Below are 24,375 nucleotides of genomic sequence, written 5' to 3'. Positions count from 1 at the left end.
TACGAGGTTCGGTAGTAACTTGATCTGAAGTTACATGATCATCATCATTAGCTTCCTCACTAATTGGTGCAGTAGTCACAGGAACAGATTTGATGAACTACTTTCCAATAAGGGAGCAGGTACAGGTACCTCATCAAGTTCTACTTTCCTCCCACTCACTTCTTTCGAGAGAAACTCCTTCTCTAGAAAGGATCCATTCTCAGCAACAAATATCTTGCCTTCGGATCTGTGATAGAAGGTGTACCCAACATTTTCTTTTGGGTATCCTATGAAGAAGCACTTCTCCGATTTGGGTTTGAGCTTATCAGGTTGAAACTTTTTCACATAAGCATTGCAACCTCAAACTTTAAGAAACAACAGCTTAGGTTTCTTGCCAAACCATAGTTTATAATGTGTCATCTCAACAGATTTAGATGGTGCCCTATTTAACGTGAATGCAGCTGTCTCTAATGCATAACCCCAAAACGATAGTGGTAGATCCGTAAGAGACATCATAGATCGTACCATATCTAATAAAGTACGGTTATGACGTTCGGACACACCATTACACTGTGGTGTTCCAGGTGGCGTGAGTAGTGAAACTATTTCACATTGTTTTTAATTGAAGGCCAAACTCGTAACTCAAATATTCTACTTCTGCGATCATATCGTAGAAACTTTTATTTTTGTTACGATGATTCTCCACTTCACTCTGAAATTCTTTGAACTTTTCAAATGTTTCAGACTTGTGTTTTATCAAGTAGATATACTCATATCTGCTCAAATCATCTGTGAAGATCAGAAAATAATGATACCTACCGCGAGCCTCAATATTCATCGGACCACATACATCAGTATGTATGATTTCCAACAAATCTGTTGCTCGCTCCATTGTTCCGGAGAACGGCGTCTTAGTCATCTTGCCCATGAGGCATGGTTCGCAAGCATCAACTGATTCATAATCAAGTGATTCCAAAAGCCCATCAGCATGGAGTTTCTTCATGCGCTTTACACCAATATGACCTAAACGGCAGTGCCACAAATAAGTTGCACTATCATTATTAACTTTGCATCTTTTGGTTTCAATATTATGAATATGTGTATCACTACGATCGAGATCCAACGAACCATTTTCATTGGGTGTGTAACCATATAAGGTTTTATTCATGTAAACAGAACAACAATTTATTCTCTTATTTAAATGAATAACCGTATTGCAATAAACATGATCAAATCATATTCATGCTCAACGCAAACACCAAATAACACTTATTTAGGTTCAACACTAATCCCAAAAGTATAGGGAGTGTGTGATAATGATCATATCAATCTTGGAACCACTTCCAACACACATCGTCACTTCACCCTTAACTAGTCTATGCTCATTCTGCAACTTCCATTTCGAGTTACTACTCTTAGCAACTAAACCAGTATCAAATACCGAGGGGTTGCTACGAACACTAGTAAAATACACATCAATAATCTGTATATCAAATATACCTTTGTTCACTTTGCCATCCTTCTTATCCGCCAAATACTTGGGGCAGTTCCGCTTCCAGTGACCAGTCCCTTTGCAGTAGAAGCACTTAGTCTCAGGCTTAGGACCAGACTTGGGCTTCTTCACTTGAGCAGCAACTTGCTTGCCGTTCTTCTCGAAGTTCCCCTTCTTCCCTTTGCCCTTTTCTTGAAACTAGTGGTCTTGTCTATCATCAACACTTGATATTTTTCTTGATTTCTACCTTCGTAAATTTCAGCATTACGAAGAGCTTGGGAATCATTTCCATTATCCCTTGCATATCATAGTTCATCACTAAGTTCTACTAACTTGGTGATAGTGACTAGAGGATTCTGTCAATCACCATTTTATCTGGAAGATTAACTCCCACTTGATTCAAGCGATTGTAGTACCCAGACAATCTGAGCACATGCTCACTGCTTGAGCTATTCTCCTCCATCTTTTAGCTATAGAACTTGTTGGAGACTTCATATCTCTCAACTTGGGTATTTTCTTGAAATATTAACTTCAACTCCTGGAACATCTCATATGGTCCATGACGTTCAAAACGTCTTTGAAGTCCCGATTCTAAGCCATTTAAGCATGGTGCACTAAACTATCAAGTAGTCATCATATTGAGCTAGCCAAATGTTCATAACATCTGCATCTGCTCCTGCAATAGGTTTGTCACCTAGCGGTGCATCAAGGACATAATTCTTCTGTGCAGCAATGAGGATAAACCTCAGATCACGGATCCAATCCGCATCATTGCTACTAACATTTTTCAACTTAGTTTTCTCTAGGAACATATCAAAAATAAAACATGGGATCTAAACGCGAGCTATTGATCGACAACATAGATATGCTAATACTACCAGGACTAAGTTCATGATAAATTTAAGTTCAATTAATCATATTACTTAAGAACTCCCACTTAGATAGACATCCCTCTAATCTTCTAAGTGATCACGTGATCCAAATCAACTAAACCATGTCCGATCATCACGTGAGATGGAGTAGTATCAATGGTGAACATCAATATGTTGATCATATCTACTATATGATTCACGCTCGACCTTTCGGTCTCCGTGTTCCGAGGCCATATCTGTTATATGCTAGGCTTGTCAACTTAAACCTGAGTATTCCACATGTGCAACTGTTTTGCACCTGTTGTATTTGAACGTAGAGCCTATCACACCCGATCATCACGTGGTGTCTCAACACGAAGAACTTTCGCAACGGTGCATACTCAGGGAGAACACTTGTACCTTGATAATTAGTGAGAGATCATCTTATAAAGCTACCGTCGAACTAAGCAAAATAAGATGTATAAAAGATAAACATCACACGCAATCAAAATATGTGACATGATATGGCCATCATCATCTTGTGCCTTTGATCTCCATCTCCAAAGTATCGTCATGATTTCCATCGTCATCGGCATGACACCATGATCTTCATCATCTTGATCTATTCAATGTGTCGTCACATGGTCGTCTCGCCACCTACTGCTCATGCAACTATTGCTATCGCATAGCGATAAAGTAAAGCAATTATTTGGCGCTTGCATCTTATGCAATAAAGAGACAACCACAAGGCTTCTGCCAGTTGCCGATAACTTCAACAAAACATGATCATCTTATACAACAACTTATATCTCACGTCTTGACCATATCACATCACAACATGCCCTGCAAAAACAAGTTAGACGTCCTCTACTTTGTTGTTGCAAATTTTACGTGGCTGCTACGGGCTTAGCAAGAACCGTTCTTACCTACGCACCGAAAACCACAATGATAGTTTGTCAAGTTAGTGTTGTTTTAACCTTCTCAAGGACCGAGCGTAGCCACACTCGGTTCAACTAAAGTTGGAGAAACTGACACCCACTAGTCACGTAATGTCGGTCCGAGCCGCTTCATCCAACAATACCGCCGAACCAAAGTATAACATGCTGGTAAGCAATATGACTTATATCGCCCACAAATCACTTGTGTTCTACTCGTGCATATTATTTCAACGCATAAAACCTAGGCTCGGATGCCACTGTTGGGGAACGTAGCAATTTCAAAAATTTCCTACGCACATGCAAGATCATGGTGATGCACAGCAACGAGAGGGGAGAGTGTTATCCATGTACCCTCGTAAACCGAAAGCGGAAGCGTTAGCACAACGCGGTTTATGTAGTCGTACGTCTTCACGATCCGACCGATCAAGTACCGAATGTGGCACCTCCGAGTTCAGCACACGTTCAGCCCGATGACATCCCTCGAACTCCGATCCAGCCGAGTGTTGAGGGAGAGTTTCGTCAGCATGATGGCGTGGTGACGATGTTGATGTTCTACCGACGCAAGGCTTTGCCTAAGTACCGCTACAGTATTATCGAGGTGGACTATGGTGGAGGGGGCACCGCACATGGTTAAGAGATCAAGAGATCAATTGGTGTGTCTATGGGGTGCCCCCTGGCCACGTATATAAAGGAGTGGAGGAGGGGGGAGAGGGCCGGCCCCTATGGCGCGCCCTGGAGGAGTCCTACTCCCACCGGGAGTAGGATTCCCCCCCCCTTCCAAGTAGTAGGAGTAGGAGTCAAGGCAAGGGAAGGGAGAAGAGAAGGAAGGAGGGGGCGCAGCCCCTCCCCCTAGTCCAATTCGGACTAGGCCTTGGGGGGCGCCCAACCTCTCCTCTCTCTTTCCCCTAAAGCCCAATAAGGCCCATATACTCCCCGGCGAATTCCCGTAACTCTCTGGTACTCCGAAAAATACCCGAATCACTCGGAACCTTTCCAATGTCCGAATATAGTCGTCCAATATATCGATCTTTATGTCTCGACCATTTCGAGACTCCTCGTCATGTCCACAATCTCATCCGGGACTCCGAACTCCTTCGGTACATCAAAACATATAAACTCATAATATAACTGTCATCGTAGCGTTAAGCGTGCGGACCCTACGGGTTCGAGAACTATGTTGACATGACAGAGTCACGTCTCCGGTCAATAACCAATAGCGGAACCTGGATGCTCATATTGGCTCCTACATATTCTACGAAGATCTTTATCGGTCAGACCGCATAACAACATACGGTGTTCCCTTTGTCATCGGTACGTGAATTGCCCGAGATTCGATCGTCGGTATCTCAATACCTAGTTCAATCTCGTTACCGGCAAGTCTCTTTACTCGTTCTGTAATACATCATCTCGCAACTAACTCATTAGTTGCAATGCTTGCAAGGCTTAGGTGATGTGCATTACTGAGAGGGCCCAGAGATACCTCTCCGACAATCGGAGTGACAAATCCTAATCTCAAAATACGCCAACCCAACAAGTACCTTCGGAGACACCTGTAGAGCACCTTTGTGACGTTTGGTGGCACACAAAGTGTTCCTCCGGTAAACGGGAGTTGCATAATCTCATAGTCATAGGAACATGTATAAGTCATGAAGAAAGCAATAGCAACAAACTAAACGATCAAGTGCTATGCTAACGGCATGGGTCAGGTCAATCACATCATTCTCCTAATGATGTGATCCCGTTAATCAAATGACAACTCATGTCTATGGTTAGGAAACATAACCATCTTTGATCAACGAGCTAGTCAAGTAGAGGCATACTAGTGACACTCGGTTTGTCTATGTATTTACACATGTATTATGTTTCCGGTTAATACAATTCTAGCATGAATAATAAACATTTATCATGATATAAGTGTTGGAAATATGCCCTAGAGGCAATAATAAATTGATTATTATTATATTTCCTTGTTCATGATAATCGTTTATTATCCATGCTAGAATTGTATTGATAGGAAACTCAGATACATGTGTGGATACATAGACAACACCATGTCCCTAGTAAGCCTCTAGTTGACTAGCTCGTTGATCAATAGATGGTTACGGTTTCCTAACCATGGACATTGGATGTCGTTGATAACGGGATCACATCATTAGGAGAATGATGTGATGGACAAGACCCAATCCTAAGCCTAGCACAAAGATCGTGTAGTTCGTTCGCTAAAGCTTTTCTAATGTCAAGTATCATTTGCTTAGACCATGAGATTGTGCAACTCCCGGATACCGTAGGAGTGCTTTGGGTGTGCCAAACGTCACAACGTAACTGGGTGACTATAAAGGTGCACTACGGGTATCTCCGAAAGTGTCTGTTGGGTTGGCACGAATCAAGACTGGGATTTGTCACTCCGTGTGACGGAGAGGTATCTCTGGGCCCACTCAGTAGGACATCATCATAATGTGCACAATGTGATCAAGGAGTTGATCACGGGATGATGTGTTACGAAACGAGTAAAGAGACTTGCCGGTAACGAGATTGAACAAGGTATCGGGATACCGATGATCGAATCTCGGGCAAGTATCGTACCGATAGACAAAGGGAATTGTATGCGGGATTGATTGAATCCTCGACATCGTGGTTCATCCGATGAGATCATCATGGAACATGTGGGAACCAACATGGGTATCCAGATCCCGCTGTTGGTTATTGACCGGAGAACGTCTCGGTCATGTCTGCATGCTTCCCGAACCCGTAGGGTCTACACACTTAAGGTTCGGTGACGCTAGGGTTATAGAGATATTAGTATGCGGTAACCCGAATGTTGTTCGGAGTCCCGGATGAGATCCCGGACGTCACGAGGAGTTCCGGAATGGTCCGTAGGTAAAGAATTATATATAGGAAGTGCTATTTCGGCCATCGGGACAAGTTTCGGGGTCACCGGTATTGTACCGGGACCACCGGAAGGGTCCCGGGGGTCCACCGGGTGGGGCCACCTGCCCCGGGGGGCCACATGGGCTGTAGGGGGTGCGCCTTGGCCTATATGGGCCAAGGGCACCAGCCCCAAGAGGCCCATGCGCCAAGAGAAGAGGGAAAAGGAAGAGTCCTAAAGGGGGAAGGCACCTCCGAGGTGCCTTGGGGAGGAGGGACTCCTCCCTAGCCGCACCCTTCCTTGGAGGAAGGGCCAAGGCTGCGCCCCCCCCCCCTCTCCCTTGGCCCTATATATAGTGGGGGAAAGGGAGGGCAAACACATCTAAGCCCTGGCGCCTCCCTCTCCCTCCCGTGACACATCTCCCTCCTCCCGCAGCGCTTGGCGAAGCCCTGTTGGAATCCCGCTACTCCCACCACCACGCCGTCGTGCTGCTGGATCTCCATTAACCTCTCCTCCCCCCTTGATGGATCAAGAAGGAGGAGACGTCGCTGCTCCATACGTGTGTTGAACACGGAGGTGCCGTCCGTTCGGCGCTAGGATCATCGGTGATTTGGATCACGACGAGTACGACTCCATCAACCCCGTTCACTTGAACGCTTCCGCGCGTGATCTACAAGGGTATGTAGATCCACTCCTCCCTCGTTGCTAGATGACTCCATAGATTGATCTTGGTGACGTAGGAAAATTTTGAATTTCTGCTACGTTCCCCAACAGTGGCATCATGAGCTAGGTCTATGCGTAGTTACTATGCACGAGTAGAACACAAAGTAGTTGTGGGCGTTGATTTTGTTCAATATGCTTACCGTTACTAGTCCAATCTTGATTCGGTGGCATCGTGGGATGAAGCGGCCCGGACCAACCTTACACGTACGCTTACGTGAGACCGGTTCCACCGACAAACATGCACTAGTTGCATAAGGTGGCTGGCGGGTGTCTGTCTCTCCCACTTTAGTCGGATCGGATTCGATGAAAAGGGTCCTTATGAAGGGTAAATAGCAATTGGCATATCACGTTGTGGTTTTTGCGTAGGTAAGAAACGTTCTTGCTAGAAACCCATAGCAGCCACGTAAAACATGCAAACAAAAATTAGAGGACGTCTAACTTGTTTTTGCAGGGTATGCTATGTGATGTGATATGGCCAAAGGATGTGATGAATGATATATGTGATGTATGAGATTGATCATGTTCTTGTAATAGGAATCACGACTTGCGTGTCGATGAGTATGACAACCGGCAGGAGCCATAGGAGTTGTCTTAATTTATTTATGACCTGCGTGTCAACATAAACGTCATGTAATTACTTTACTTTATTGCTAACCGTTAGCTGTAGTAGTAGAAGTAATAGATGACGTGACAACTTCAAGAAGACACGATGATGGAGATCATGATGATGGAGATCATGGTGTCATGCCGGTGACGATGATGATCATGGAGCCCCGAAGATGGAGATCAAAAGGAGCAATATGATGGCCATATCATGTCACTATTTGATTGCATGTGATGTTTATCATGATTATGCATCTTATTTGCTTAGAACAACGGTAGTAAATAAGATGATCCCTCTTTACAATTTCAAGAAAGTGTTCCCCCTAACTGTGCACCATTGCGACAGTTCGTTGTTTCAAAGCACCACGTGATGATCGGGTGTTTGATTCAGACGTTCACATACAACGGGTGTAAGCCAGATTTACACACGCGAAACACTTAGGTTGACTTGACGAGCCTAGCATGTACAGACATGGCCTCAGAACACAAGAGACCGAAAGGTCGAGCATGAGTCGTATGGTAGATACGATCAACATGAAGATGTTCACCGATGATGACTAGTCCGTCTCACGTGATGATCGGACATAGCCTAGTTGACTCGGATCATGTAATCACTTAGATGACTAGAGGGATGTCTATCTGAGTGGAAGTTCATAAGATGAACTTAATTATCCTGAACATAGTCAAAAGGTCTTCGCAAATTATGTCGTAGCTCGCGCTTCAGTTCTACTGTTTAGTTATGTTCCTAGAGAAAATTTAGTTGAAAGTTGATAGTAGCAATTATGCGGACTAGGTCCGTAAACTGAGGATTGTCCTCATTGCTTCATAGAAGGCTTATGTCCTTAATGCACCGCTCAGTGTGCTGAACCTCGAACGTTGTCTATGGATGTTGCAAACATCTGACATACACATTTTGATAACTATGTGATAGTTCAGTTAAACGGTTTAGAGTTGAGGCACCAAAGACATTTTTGAAACGTCGCGAAACATATGAGATGTTTCGAGGGCTGAAATTGGGATTTCAGGCTTGTGCCCACGTCAAGAGGTATAAGACCTCCGACGATTTTCTTAACCTGCAAACTAAGGGAGAAAAGCTCAATTGTTGAGCTTGTGCGCAGATTGTCTGAGTACAACAATCATTTGAATCGAGTGGGGGTTGATCTTCCAGATGAGATAGTGATGTTTCTCCGAAGTCATTACCACCAAGCTGCTAGAGCTTCGTGATGAACTATAATATATATCAGGGACATATATGATGATCCTTGAGATATTCGCAATGTTTGACACCACAAAAGTAGAAATCAAGAAGGAGCATCAATTGTTGATGGTTGGTGAAACCACTAGTTTCAAGAAGGGCAAGGGCACGAAGGGATACTTCATGAAACGGCAATTCAGCTGCTGCTCTAGTGAAGAAACCCAAGGTTGAACCCAAACCCGAGACTAAGTGCTTCAGTAATAAGGGGAACAGCCACTGGAGCAAAATTACCCTAGATACTTGGTAGATTAGAAGGCTGGCAAGGTCGATAGAAGTATATTGGATATACATTGTGTTGATGTGTACTTTACTAGTACTCCTAGTAGCACCAGGGTATTAGATACCGGTTCGGTTGCTAAGTGTTAGTAACTCGAAATAAAAGCTACGGAATAAACGGAGACTAGCTAATGGTGAGCTGACGATATGTGTTGGAAGTGTTTCCAATGTTGATATGATCAAGCATCGCACGCTCCCTCTACCATCGAGATTGGTGTTAAACCTGAATAATGGTTATTTGGTGTTTGCGTTGAGCATAGACATCATTGGATTATGACTATCGCAATATGGTTATTCATTTAAGGAGAATAATTGTTACTCTATTTATTTGAATAATACCTTCAATAGTCTTACGCCTAAAATGAATGGTTTATTGAATTTCGATCATAGTGATACACATGTTCATGCCAAAAGATATAAGATAGTAATGATAGTACCACCTACTTGTGGCACTGCCACTTAAGTCATATCGGTATAAAACGCATGAAGAAGCTCCATGTTGATGGATCTTTGGACTCACTCATTTTTGAAAGGATTGAGACATGCGAACCATGTTTGTTGGTAGATATGCATGAAGAAACTCTATATAGATGGATCGTTTGGACTCACTTGATTTTGAATCACTTGAGACATGCAAATCATACCACACGAGCAAGATGACTGAAAGCCTCGTTTTCAGTAAAATGGAACTAGAAAGCAACTTGTTGGAAGTACTACATTTTGATGTGTGCAGTCCAATGAGTGCTGAGGCGTGTAGTGGATATCGTTATGTTCTTACTTCACAAATGATTTGAGTAGATGTTGAGTACATTTACTTGATGAATCACGAGTCTGAATTATTGAAAGGTTCAAGTAATTTCAGGGTGAAGTTGAAAGATCGTCGTGACAAGAGGATAAAATATCTATGATATGATCATAGAGATGAATATCTGAATTACGAGTTTGGCACAGAATTAAGACATTGTGGAAATCGTTTCACAACTAATACAACCTGGAACACCATAGTGTGATGGTGTGTCCGTATATCATAACTGCACTCTATTGGATATGATGCATACCATGATGTCTCTTATCGAATTACCACGATAGTTTATGGGTTAGGCATTAGAGACAACCACATTCACTTTAAATAGGGCACCACGTAATTCCGATGAGATGACACCGTATGAACTGTGGTTTATAGAAACCTAAGCTGTCATTTCTTAAAAGTTTGGGGCTGCGACGCTTATGTGAAAAAGTTTCAGGCTGATAAGCTCGAACCCAAATCGGATAAATGCATCTTCATAGGACACCCAAAACAGTTGGGTATACCTCCTGTCTCAGATCCGAAAGCAATAAGGGATTGTTTCTAGAATCGGGTCATTTCTCGAGGAAAAGTTTCTCTCGAAAGAATTGATTGGGAGGATGGTGGAGACTTGATGAGGTTATTGAACCGTTACTTCAACTAGTGTATAGCAGGGCACAAAGAGTTGTTCATGTGGCACCTACACCAATTGAAGTGGAAGCTTATGATATTGATCATGAGACTTCGGATCAAGTCACTCCCAAACCTCGTAGGATGACAAGGATGCGTACTACTTCTGAGTGGTACGTAATCCTGTCTTGGAAGTCATGTTGCTAGACAACAATGAACCTACGAGCTATGGAGAAGCGATGGTGGGCCCGGATTTCGATAAATGGCTCGAGGCCATAAAATCCGAGAGAGGATCCATATATGAAAACAAAGTGTAGACTTTGGAAGAACTACTTGATGGTCGTAAGGCTGTTGAGTATAGATGGATTTTAAAAGGAAGACGGACAATGATGGTAAATGTCACCATTAAGAAAGCTCGACTTGTCGTTAAGATGTTTTCTGACAAGTTCAAGGAGTTGACTACGGTGAGATTTTCTCACTCGTAGCGATGCTAAGAGTCTGTTGGAATTATATTAGTAGTCACTGCATTATTTATGAAATTTTGCAGATAGGATGTCAAAACATTGTTTCCTCGACGATTTTCTTGAGGAAAGCTTGTATGTGATACAACCGGATGGTTTTGTCAATCCTAAAAGATGCTAATAAGTATGCAAAGCCCCAGCAATCCTTCTGAGGACTGGAGTAAGCATCTCGGAGTTGGAATGTATGCTTTGATGAGATGATCAAAGATTTTGGGTGGATACAAAGTTTATGAGAAACTTGTATTTCCAAAGAAGTGAGTGGGAGCACTATAGAATTTCTGATGAATATATGTTGTTGACATATTGTTGATCAGAAATGACATAGAATTTCTGGAAAGCATATAGGGTTATTTGGAAAGTGTTTTTCAATGGAAAGCCTGGATTAAGCTATTTGAACATTGAGCATCAAGATCTATAAGGATAGATCAAAACGCTTAATGGTACTTTCAAATGAGCACATTCCTTGACATGATCTTGAAGGTGTTCAAGATGGATCAGTCAAAGAAGGAGTTCTTGCCTGAGTTGTAAGGTATGAAGTTAAGACTTAAAGCTCGACCACGGCAGAATAGAGGAAAGGACGAAGGTCGTCCCCTATGCTTAAAACGTAGGCTCTATAGTATGCTATGCTGTGTACCGCACCTGAAGTGTGCCTTGCCATGAGTTAGTCAAGGGGTACAAGAGTGATCCAAGAATGGATCACAGGACAGCGGTCAAAGTTATCCTTAGTAACTAGTGGACTAAGGAATTTTCTCGATTATGGAGGTGGTAAAAGAGTTCGTCGTAAAGGGTTACGTCGATGCAAGCTTAACACCTATCCGGATAGCTCTGAGTAGAGATACCGGATACGTATAATGGAGCAACAATTTAGAATAGCTCCAAGTAGAACAGTTATTTGGAATAGCTCCAAATAGAACGTGGTAGCTACATCTAGGAGATGACATAGAGATTTGTAAAGCACACACGGATCTGAAAGGTTCAGACCCGTTGACTAAAACCTCTCTCACAAGCAACATGATCAAACCCAGAACTCATTGAGTGCTAGTCACATAGTGATGTGAACTAGATTATTGACTCTAGTAAACTCTTTGGATGTTGATTACATGGCGATGTGACCTGTGAGTGTTAATCACATGGCGATGTGAACTAGATTATTGACTCTAGTGCAAGTGGGAGACTGTTGGCAATATGCCCGAGAGGCAATAATAAATTGATTATTATTATATTTCCTTGTTCATGATAATCGTTTATTATCCATGCTAGAATTGTATTGATAGGAAACTCAAATACATGTGTGGATACATAGACCACACCATGTCCCTAGTAAGCCTCTAGTTGACTAGCTCGTTGATCAATAGATGGTTACGGTTTCCTAACCATGGACATTGGATGTCGTTGATAACGGGATCACATCATTAGGAGAATGATGTGATGGACAAGACCCAATCCTAAGCCTAGCACAAAGATCGTGTAGTTCGTTCGCTAAAGCATTTCTAATGTCAAGTATCATTTCCTTAGACCATGAGATTGTGCAACTCCCGGATACCGTAGGAGTGCTTTGGGTGTGCCAAACGTCACAACGTAACTGGGTGACTATAAAGGTGCACTACGGGTATCTCTGAAAGTGTCTGTTGGGTTGGCACGAATCGAGACTGGGATTTGTCACTCCGTGTGACGGAGAGGTATCTTTGGGCCCACTCGGTAGGACATCATCATAATGTGCACAATGTGATCAAGGAGTTGATCACGGGATGATGTGTTATGGAACGAGTAAAGAGACTTGCCGGTAACGAGATTGAACAAGGTATCGAGATACCGACGATCGAATCTCGGGCAAGTATCGTACCGATAGACAAAGGGAATTGTATGCGGGATTGATTGAATCCTCGACATCGTGGTTCATCCGATGAGATCATCGTGGAACATGTGGGAACCAACATGGGTATCCAGATCCCGCTGTTGGTTATTGACCGGAGAACGTCTCGGTCATGTCTGCATGCTTCCCGAACCCGTAGGGTCTACACACTTAAGGTTCGGTGACGCTAGGGTTATAGAGATATTAGTATGCGGTAACCCGAATGTTGTTCGGAGTCCCGGATGAGATCCCGGATGTCACAAGGAGTTCCGGAATGGTCCGGAGGTAAAGAATTATATATAGGAAGTGCTATTTCGGCCATCGGGACAAGTTTCGGGGTCACCGGTATTGTACCGGGACCACCGGAAGGGTCCCGGGGGTCCACCGGGTGGGGCCACCTGCCCCGGGGGGCCACATGGGCTGTAGGGGGTGCGCCTTGGCCTATATGGGCCAAGGGCACCAGCCCCAAGAGGCCCATGCGCCAAGAGAAGAGGGAAAAGGAAGAGTCCTAAAGGGGGAAGGCACCTCCGAGGTGCCTTGGGGAGGAGGGACTCCTCCCTAGCCGCACCCTTCCTTGGAGGAAGGGCCAAGGCTGCGCCCCCCCCCCTCTCCCTTGGCCCTATATATAGTGGGGGAAAGGGAGGGCAAACACATCTAAGCCCTGGCGCCTCCCTCTCCCTCCCGTGACACATCTCCCTCCTCCCGCAGCGCTTGGCAAAGCCCTGTTGGAATCCCGCTACTCCCACCACCACGCCGTCGTGCTGCTGGATCTCCATTAACCTCTCCTCCCCCCTTGCTGGATCAAGAAGGAGGAGACGTCGCTGCTCCGTACGTGTGTTGAACACGGAGGTGCCGTCCGTTCGGCGCTAGGATCATCGGTGATTTGGATCACGACGAGTACGACTCCATCAACCCCGTTCACTTGAACGCTTCCGCGCGCGATCTACAAGGGTATGTAGATCCACTCCTCCCTCGTTGCTAGATGACTCCATAGATTGATCTTGGTGACACGTAGGAAAATTTTGAATTTCTGCTACGTTCCCCAACAATAAGGAAATAAATAATAACTTTATTATTGCCTCTAGGGCATATTTCCTTCAATTCCACCCTCACCCCACCCCCCCTTGAAGGCAGGCGGCTTCAGATGCGCAGCAAAACCACTCAGAGTAAATTGCCTATAGTCAGGATTTTGGATTGTTGGAAATATGAGCAAATTACTACGAGATTAATCTGAATAAACAGAAGATAAATCATGACGGCAATAGCAGAGATTAAACTAATCGTGCGAACTAGCATAGTAGATGAACAGATCACATCTAGGGCACATACTAGAAACACGAATTCTACCACGATCTCGAACAGGAAGGATAGAATCACATATGCTGTTGCGGGAGCAGCACCGCCGGCGTTGACGTTGTCGCCCATGTCGTCGAGGATGAGGTTGCCGAGGTCGGGGAATAAGTTGTCGTTGGCGAAGTCGTCGCTGCCAGCAGTCGCGCGAGTGCGCTCCCCAAAAACCTGATCGCCCTTGTCCCGTACAGGATCACGAGAGGCGGGGTTCCGGAGGCCTGCCGTCCCTTCTCCCGGTGCACCCGAAAGAAGGGATGGAGAAGACTTGCTTGACGGCGCAATGATCTGGAACGGTGGTGCGAAACCGTACGAAGCGGCGGCGGCTAGGGTAGGTGTCTGCCTGACTATATAGTGCGGGCTGGGTAGATCGTGGGAGTAAGCCCCACGTCTGAGTCGTCACGATCCAAAAGAATCGAAAACGGTTTAGTAATCAACGTGTCCATTAATTATTAATTAATGACTTATTAATTTTTTCCGAGCAGCAAAAATATAGACAACGTGCATAGCTCTATCCTCGGGTCGGCTCAATCCCGCAACCCGCGGCGCGGCGAGGAGGAGGAGCGCGCGTGTAGGTCTCCTCTTCTCATATTCATACAAGTGGTACAAGAGTTCACTTTATAAAGAGGTGCAAGTCTTTCTCAACTTTCGTGGTGTGACTAAACTCTAGTCTCATCCACTACACTCACATGTGTGCATGAATGGGCAAAGAGAATTTCAGAATTTTAGTTGGGCTTTGGGTCAAAGGCCTACTAGCAAAATTCCAACATGCAGTTAGGACAGAGAAAGTATTTAACTAAAATTTCGCAAAAAAAGGAAATAAGCTATATATCTAACAGGTTATTATTGCCGGACAAACAATGGATAAGCGATAGTAGTACTCGAGATTTGCTTAGCGAGAAAGTGGCATGCTTGATGTCGTTAACCAGGTACTACATACTGCTGCTGCCTCCCAAATGGAACGTCAGATTTCAAATCGATTCTGAACGAGTCTTGAATTATAGTACTGCTAGTCAGAAAAGAAAAGAATAGCAGAGTACCGTAAAGAAAGAAGCGAAGAAAATTCCGAATGGGGCAAGATTCTCTCTCATCCACACGTACCCAGTATATAATAGACACGCGCTGGCAGCACAAACGAAAGACACATGCGCACACACACCATCAGAGGTCTTGGCGTCTCGATCAGTTCGGTTCGGAAGCTTTGCCTACTCCCTCGCCTATTGGTTGCTGCAGTTCATGGAGCGACCTGGCCTGGCGGACGAGTGGCCACGAGATAGGCCTCTTTCCGGAGCGGCGAGTCGGCGAGCAAGCTTCTGGTTCTGACTTGTGACCGACGACCTGAAGCCTGGAGCGGAGCGGAGCACGCTTCGGATTCAGACACGAGCGATGTGTGATAGATAGATCATCATCCCCTTTCTGCAACGACGGATTACTGCAACATAGCACGAAAGATATATCCTATATTATCCCCTCAGCCACTTGTACGAGAAAAATCTTTGCTGCCTGGTCGTTGGTGGTGGCGCCGATGGGCGGCCTCATAGTCCCTGATGTTAACCTAAGCTTACTTTTTCTTTTATGGAAGTTAACCTAGGCTTATGTTTCCCTTCTTCGCTTTCATCCAGCTAAACTTGTTTTCACTTCATTAAAAAGTCGAGGATTGGACTGCTTTGGATGGGGCGCAGCGAGAGGAGTAACAAGGAAGACAGCAATTTCAGTTCACCAATTTAGGGAACGGGCCGACCGGCTCGGTCGATACAGCCGTTAGCGGCCATTAGCGCAGCGTTGTCATCGCTGTTGGCCAGCGCGCGATTGGCCACATCAAAACATGCTCATTTTTCAGTTCAGTGTTTTCTGCCACTGTCAAAATTTTCTTTGCGGCGTAAAGTGTCATATTTTGTAAAGTGATGGTTTTTCGAGAATTATGACGTTAAAGTGATGGTTTTATGCATTTTACTTAACAAGGAACGGTAATGCCGCACCGTTGGATTTGTATTTTAATCCAGCAATCTGGGTGAAAGCAATCAAAATTTTAAACAAGCCCGATCTACAACTGATCGCATTTTCTTTCGAGATACGTAATCCGTAAAGGAGGTGATGTAAATAAACAACTCAAGTCCAAAACATCCCATAAAACTGGGAATTCACTCAAGATGAACTTGGATGGATCCAAATCATAGCAAAGGAGGAGGGCGTGTTGTTGCTACGGGAACAATTACGGACGATGCCTTCAGTCAAAACCCCCAGCAAATTGTCGGTCTGTACACTGACAACTCGCTTCGACGTACTCCCTTCGTTTCGAATTACTTGTCACAAATATGAATGTATCTAAATGTATTTTAATTCTACATACATTCATTTATACGACGGGTAATTTGAAACAAAGGGGAGGCAAATTACTGTTTCTGTCTAATTCATTAACAAGATTATAATGCAAACTAAATAAGGTTAGTGATAGTCTAGCTAAGTTTGCTCGTCTAGAAGGTAGAACCATGACTTGAATAGGTTCTGGGCCTTCAGAGGTATTGGAGTTTGCAGTGGTTGATTGTATGGACCTTGTGATTGAGTAATACATTATTTCACCCGCAAAAAAAAAAACTAGCCAATCAGGCGCATATTCAAAGTTCATACCTCTCTTGCAGCTTGGCTTGCTATTTATTCAAGGATCCATGGGTGAATGCAAACTATCCGCACTATGATTTGCCGTGTACTACTTTTGAACCCTCTCTGCTTTCTAGTAAATCATCTCTCTCTCCAAACATAAGCCACATGGATAATAGCCAATCATCTCTCTCTCAAGTCTCAACATCAGTCGAGTAGTGAAAAATCAGCAAAATCAACACGTTCTTTCTCTTAGTCTCTTTCACACACAGAGCAGACGCTGCCACGCCACTTTAACCGCCAAAGATAAGATGCCTCCTGGGAGACCTGTTCTATTTAATTTTACTATTCTTTTTGTTTCCAATAATGTTGTACTTCCTCCGTCCAATAATGTAAGATGCCTTTTGATACCAGTATAGTGTTAAAAAATATCTTAGGGCCTGTTTGATTCCAAATAAGTCACCAACTTATATGTCAAAAAATGAAAAAAGTGACTTATTTTACCAAACAGACCCAACTTATAAGTCACCCCAACTTATAAGTCATAAGTTGCTCCACCCCAACTTAAAACTTATAAGTCATCCTTTTTGCGTGGATCCCACCACTTTTACATTAAAAAACAAGGTGAAAAAGTGTGGTCAGGTAACCTATAAATCAGGTAACAACCAAACAGGCGTGACTTATAAATCACTGGTTTTAAGTCACCTGACTTATAAATCAGGTGACTTATTGAAATCAAACAAGTCCTTACATTATAGGACGGAGGGAGTACTAATAAAAAAGTGCCTTCTCTACCAATACCGCTAGTATATGTACTCGCTTTGTCCTTGAAATATAGTACTATTTCTAACTTTGTTGGAGGAACCAAATATCTCAAAGTTTGACTGATTTTGTGCAAAAATATATATTAATATTTGTGAAATCAAATAGATATATGATAACAATATATTTTATTGTGCATTAATGCTACTAATTTGATGGCATAAATGTTGGCGTATTATTATATAAATATGGTCAAATATAAAAAAGTTTGACTTTTCAACAAAATTGAAAGTACACTCTTTCAACGACGAAGAGAGTACACAAATCCAGGACGTTTTTGCTGTAATGCCCTACATTTGTTCACAAATGGAGTAGGTAACTCAGAGCAACTCCAAAGGGGCGACTCATTTTATATGTCTGTGTCCGTTTGGATCGACGCGGACAAAATGACTGCCCAACGTAGAGACCTATTTTTATTTTGTGTTCGCTTTGTGTCCATGCGGACCCATTTTCGTTTCAAATTTGGGTTGCATTTGGGTCACCGGCGGACACAAAGGGGACGTTTTCTCTGCTCTCCTCGTCCGCTTCTGCCCACTGCATGTGCCGCGTGGCCCACATGGCATCCAACCACCCACCCATCACACCCATCTCTCTCATCCTTTTTCTCTCTCCTCATCCAAGCCACACCGCGAGCGCCTCGCCGGCCTCCTCCCGTGGCATCTTCGTCGCCCCCACTCCTCGCCCTGCTGCGCCCGGCGTCGACTCGCCATGGCCTCGCCGCTCCCAGCCGCGCCCCGCTGCTGTCGCGCCCACCCGTGCCCGTCCTCAACTCGCCATGGCCTCGCCTCGCCGTGCTCAGCTGCGCCCGGCCGCGTCCATCCTCGATTCGCCTTGCCCCAGCCGCGCCCGACCCCACCGCGACTGGCCGGCACTCGCCGCACCCACGCTGCCGCCCCTGCGCTCCTGAGTCCTGATCGGCGACGAGCCACAAGCAGCCGCAGCTGGCCGCGAGGGTGCGTGCAGGTGCTGTTGCCGCGCGCATGCGCTAACTAGGTGCAGTTGGCCGTGCATGCATGCAATGCTGCCCGCCGCGGGCGTGCTAGCTAGCTAGCTAGCCGCCGCCGCTGGCCGTGCATGCATGCTGGTGCTACCGCGCCCGGTTGCTAGCTAGCTAGCTAGCCGCGGCCAGCCGCACGCGGCACTCGGAGCACAGGCGGGTGTGATCCGAAGCGTGCAACATGGAGCACATGCAGGCGCGGGGACGGAGTGAGCTGCGGGGCGGAGGGTGGGGCTTGCGCGGCGAGCGGCGGCCGGGAGCTCGCGAGCGAGGCGGCGGCGGCGAGCTCGTGGGAGCGGTGCGAGTTGGCGTGGGAGCACGCCCACCAGGTGTTCGATTGAATGCCGACGCGGACATGCAAAAAATGCGCCTGCCTCCCGTTGGACGCATCAGCCGACTTAAACGAAAAAATGGACGCGGACACGCAGACAGGCGACCCATACAGACAGGCGACCCATACGGATAAAATCGGTGTTCGTTTGGGTCTTTCATTGGAGTTGCTCTCACTACGAATACTACTAATAGTAACAATTTGAAGTAGGTGATTGAAATGACCAGTGCAAACATTCCATAGTATTGAGAAGGCGTTTGCATACCAATCAAACCTTTTTTAAACCTCGCTTTAGAGGAGATTTTCCTTTTCATTTGGCGAGCAGCTAGAGAGAAGATAGGGTCACATCGCATCAGCTGTCGCTCTCATCGCTACCGCCGTCATTTCAGCCAAAAATTAAGAGCACCAAGCAACGCCTTTGCAAAAACGGCCAAAGCTTCTCCGTCCGTCCCCGCGTTCCTTCACAGTGGCAATTCGCCCCTTTCCCCGGAACTTCTCCTAGCCCCAGCAGCGTCGCCGGCGGCGGCCATGCCTGAATTTGTGTACGCCAACCTGTCTTGCATTCCGAATCTCGATTGCGCCTCGGCCCCGCCGCCGCGCCCTTTGTGCGCCTCCGCGGCGGCCTACCTTGCCCTCCACCTCGCCGCGCCGGTGGCCTTCGTCGTCGTCTGGTGGCTCTGGAGGAATCTCGTGCCTCTGGAGGGGTTCGCGGGTGGTGGAGACGGCCGCCGCCTCCCGGAGCAGCAGCCGCCCCGCACCCACACCTTGGTGGAAGCGGACAAGGTCGCAGTCGCCGCCGCCGCCGCCCGCGGCTTCTTCGAACAGGAAGGCAACACCCGTCCAATCCTCCTCCGTCGCAGGGCGCCCCACGCCGGCGCCGACGGGTACTTCCGGTACCCGCAAATCCACTGCCTCGAAGCAGTTCCTCAAGTCCGCCTCATCGATGCCGAATTCATGGAGGAGATGACGCGGGGGCGGCGTCACGCCGTCGGCATGCTCAGGCAAGCCGCGATCCACTACCACGACCCCATCCGCAGGTGTTGCACTCTACCAATTCCTCATCCATTTCTTTCTTTCTTTCTTTCTTGTTTCAGTCTGTACGATTTTTTTTCCACGGAAATTTCATTCTGTATGATGTCTCTGTCCGCTCTGTCAGGTTCAGGTTCTGTTAGGAAACATTTTCGATTCTCTTCAAAATTTCATTGCGAGGGCTAACAATAATGTTGCTGATGCGTTGCAGTCTTCATTCACTGCTCTCTGAAACGTTCAGCATCTTAATTTTTCCAATGGGATTCAACGAACAGTGGGTTTCCATTTTAAGGTAGTACTCCCTCTGTAAACTAATATAAGAGCGTTTAGATCACTACTTTAGTATTCTAAATGCTCTTATATTAGTTTACAGAGGGAGTAGTATACAGGTAATATTTATCCCGGCTAAAGATGCAGACAGCCAGTGGTTTAGCACAGATTTATAGCCACAAGTTGTTCCCAAGGTTCTTCAGTTAACCGCTGGAATATACAAGTTCGATAAGCCATACTCATACAAGTTTGAAACACAAAGCTCAAGCTGCACTTCTCCTTTGCACCACTGGGTTTCTGCTCTTCATTTTCTACACACACGCACTGTATGTTTGGCTGTGAACTGTTGTTCCATCGACGAAATGGCAAACGGGTGGCCTGATTCGAGTTTTTTTACTTGATTAACGTTACATCGTTGAATGGATCCAATGGCTAATGTTGTAGTCTGTAGTCCAAAATGTTGCATTCAGATGTTATCTGGGTTTCATGCTGCGTGCTTTGTTAGTCGATATCATGCCATGTAATGGTCAATGTTGCAGTAAATCTGAGTACTAGCAAATGTTGATAAAAAAAAGCACTCGAAACCCCATCTAGGCACTCCTTATTTCGTATCAGCAAACCTCTCTGTTTCTGTGTTGGCATAGCTCCCTGGAGCACTCTTTAATTTTCAACTCCAGAGAGGATGTACGCATGCACCTGTTTTTTATCGGATACTTCTCTTTAAAGACTATTTTCTATGAAATGGGCAACATTTTCTCACTGCCTGGCACGGCTCTAGTAGGAGCAGTTTGGTATTTTCTTCTCTAGAATACAGTTTGGTATTTTCTGTGTAGGCAGTAGATTTTACTAGAATCTATTATGTGAATATGGTGTTTTCATCGGGATATTTTTTTAAATGTGCAACAGTTCTTGCCCCCAAGGGAATCACCGGAGCACTATCTGTGCAATGTGCTTTGATATGGTAGTTTCTCCATACTTTTCTGCAATGTGCAATGTTTCAAAGTCTCTCTATATGTATGCTGGACTATCCAGTCCTCCTCACCACACACTTTCTCTGTTAGACCCAGTTACAGAACATTTTTAATACCACTTCCGAGTTTCGGAATCTTAGCTTTTTCCATAAAAAGGGAAACACATACACCTGCCATGTACTCCCTCCGTTCCGAATTACTTGTCGCAGGTATGGATGCATCTAGATGTATTTTAGTTCTAGATACACCCATTTCTACGACGAGTAATTTGGAACGGAGGGAGTAGCATATTATGCCCTGCTTTCCTACCAATTGCTACACATTTCTACTTTTACTTGTAATGGCATTTGATTTTTACAATTTCTGCGGAGCTTTTTGGAAGTTTCTATGCACTTTGCAGTAGATTCTAATGTTTGAATCTTTTCCATGAAACAGATTGTCCAATCTCGATGGAAACCCATCAGTTTTCCAGGGAGATCCTTGTGTGTTGGCCACAGAATCAACTGATATTGTTATCAAGCTAAAAGTTGCTACTGCACTTGTCTGCTTCATATGGCGAGAATTGAATGGGCAAAGTCAGCAATTATGTCAAGAAGTAAAAGAAGAGTGCTTTTCATTGGTTGCTGGGCAATCTGTTGAGAAGCTCCTTGAGGTAGCACGTTCATTCAGCGAGGCAAGTTGGTGCGCTTGCCATGTTAAGGAAGTGCTGACTACCGTTGACGCACTCGTTGATGTCCTGTACAATTTACAGGGCTTACCTTTGAACAGATCTGGTGAGATTGCTGTTATGTCGTGTAAGATGGTGGCTAATTTAAGCGGATTACTTGATCAGGCTGCAAGTGGCATCGATAACAGTGAAGAATCTACCATTCATCCAGCAACTGTTGTTTTCAATCAAGTCCTGGAGTTTCTCGACAGCAACACAGATATGGTGCAGTTAATACTTGCTACTGGAGATTGCACCGTTGATCCTTACTCTCACGTGTTTGATTGCTGGGTATCCAAGCTGGAGGAAGATGCAAAAAAGATGTGCCAAGCTGAAAAGGATCGAGAATACATAATCCTCTTGAATAATGCGTGTGATGTTTGGCAGATGATGCGCCATCCAGGAGCATCCTTTTGGAATGTAGAACTGGTGAGCAGGCTCATTTGTATGATCCAGAGATACAGAAGGGGCTACTTTGAGGAATGTTGGGTTCCACTTGTGCTGTCATTACTGAAGGAAGATTATCCGAAGAACCCGCGCAGTTCATCCTTGGCTGAATTTACTCAAGGATTTGTCAGTATCTGCCAACGCCAGATGACCTGGAAGGTTGTACCTAGTCTTAAGTACGAACTGCGAGACGAGATAAAGAATCTAGTTGTTACACCATACAAGGCCTTCCTGCATGCACTGCAGGGGAATCGGAGAGGACTTTCATTGAAGCGATTGATGTCACGAAGGAGGAGTCAGAATGAGTATACTGCTGAGCAGTTGGAAAACAAGATTGGTGAGTTTTTTGAAAGCTGAAAAGACACCTAAACTACAATGCATAGTTATTTTACCTGTATACTGTGTATCACCCTTGGATGGGTGTTTTTGTTGTTTTTGTGTGTATGCCCCATTAGGCGATAGCGGCACAGGAAGTCTATTCTCTAACAGAGACAATGCTGAGTGTACACAACATTGCGTTCGAAGAGTTCACGAAGTGCATATAATATCTTGATTCTTCTTTGATGTATGTATATGTATGTTCAGTTATATAGAATTGTAACAGTACCCTACATTGAGTAAACAGAAACTCACCAGTTCTGTTTCAGCTTCCATATATGGCTGTAATGCGCTTGTGTTCAGTTTATGAGTGAGAAGTTCACATCTGACAAACACCCCCTTTCTCACTCCCTCCTGATATGAATATGAATATGATAGCGTCTTCAGGGTCAGTCTCAGTCAGTCAATCTCCTGATGAGCCGCACCTTCCACAGTGGCCTCCATTTGCTGCAGGGTCACTTGTTGTCCATGCAACTCGTCACCAGAACTCTCGTACAGAAGAGAACCTGCCGCCTCAACTACGCCTCCTCTCAGCTTCGGGTCAATATTGGCAAACTCTATCTGTTCTACGCCGTGAGCACCGTTTTGCCGGCCAATCGGCTCAAGGTTCCCAATATGGCCGTCACACCGTTTGGGTTTCTCACTTTTTTTTTCGTGGACTATTACCCATTTCTTTCGCTCATTCTTTCTGTTGTTTATTTTTTTTCTGCTCCATCTTCGTTATGATTTTACTCTTTCGGTGAAGTTTTAGTTCCTATTTAAATTTTTAGGTGAATATTTGAACACGTTTAAAAAAATTATGAACATATATATTCATATGTGTACGGACAACCTTTTCAAATACATAAACTCTTTTCTATCAAATCATTAATTTTCTAAAAATACATGAGCACATATTTTATATACATGAACATCTTTTAAGCATGAGTTGAACAATTTATTTTCAAATGTCTGACCATTTATATTAAGGTACAATAACTGTTTTCACAATATAATACATTTATTTTTCTATTATTTAAACCATATTTGACAATTTTTGACTTTAAATTTTTAAATATGAACAATTACATATCATAAATTTATTGAGGCTGTACCATGGCCAACCCATATAGAAGCCTTTGGGTGAGTGGGTGGCAGAACGTTGCTTAGGGCCTGTTTGGGACTGCTCTACTTCACCAAAATCAGTTTCACTTCACCAAATCCACTTTGAAGCAGTTTATACAGAAGTTGTAGCACTATCAAAGATAATGCTTGGCTTTCATCTAGCTCCAATTTCAAGAATGAGAAATTTGGTGGAAAGGATCTATTTGATTGGATGACGAGGAAGAAACGAAGGGGTATCCACTTACTGGTGGCAGTCGTGGGTAATTTTCCTCCAACTCCAGCTTCTAGAGTTTTTTGAAGCACCCCTGAAGAGCCTCATAAAAAACTAGGAGTTGTTCCCTAGATTGTAAGTTTTTTTTTCGGAGCAACATATCGTGAAGCTACCCCGTTTTGTTTGTGTTTTCCAGAGCGGAGCTGAATTTTAAAGAATAGAGCAGTCACAAACAGGCTCTTAAAACATAGGATAGGAAGCTCCAAGGTTGGGACGCGGGAGCTGGATGTTGCCTGTACTGATTCCTATTACGGTACTGCAGTTTTTCGGCCAACCCAATGCTATATATGCATACAAATTTTTCTTCATGTTTTTTTCAGTTTTGTTTTTCACT

The 24,375-nt window shown here is 44.6% G+C and overlaps 1 protein-coding gene across 1 annotated transcript; it reads left to right on the top strand.

The window, feature by feature from the left end:
• The first annotated feature begins 18,152 nt into the window (after positions 1-18,152).
• LOC125535148 (uncharacterized) lies at positions 18,153-22,941 on the top strand. Its single transcript, XM_048698197.2, has 2 exons — positions 18,153-19,902; positions 21,571-22,941. Exons 1-2 carry the CDS (start codon positions 19,394-19,396, stop codon positions 22,643-22,645), a joined length of 1,584 nt encoding a protein of 527 aa, XP_048554154.1. The 5' UTR covers positions 18,153-19,393; the 3' UTR covers positions 22,646-22,941.
• The last annotated feature ends 1,434 nt before the right edge of the window (positions 22,942-24,375 follow it).

This window comes from Triticum urartu, chromosome 2A (assembly GCF_056163025.1).
Source record: "Triticum urartu cultivar PI428250 chromosome 2A, HENAU_Tu73, whole genome shotgun sequence".
Lineage (NCBI taxonomy): Eukaryota > Viridiplantae > Streptophyta > Magnoliopsida > Poales > Poaceae > Triticum > Triticum urartu.
This window is presented reverse-complemented; position numbering and strand designations above follow the sequence as displayed.

Coding starts and splice junctions, on each gene's coding strand:
- LOC125535148 (XM_048698197.2), top strand. CDS start 19,394: ATGCCTGAATTTGTGTACGCCAACCTGTCTTGCATTCCGAATCTCGAT. Junction 19,903..21,570: donor TACCACGACCCCATCCGCAG/GTGTTGCACTCT, acceptor TCCATGAAACAG/ATTGTCCAATCTCGATGGAA.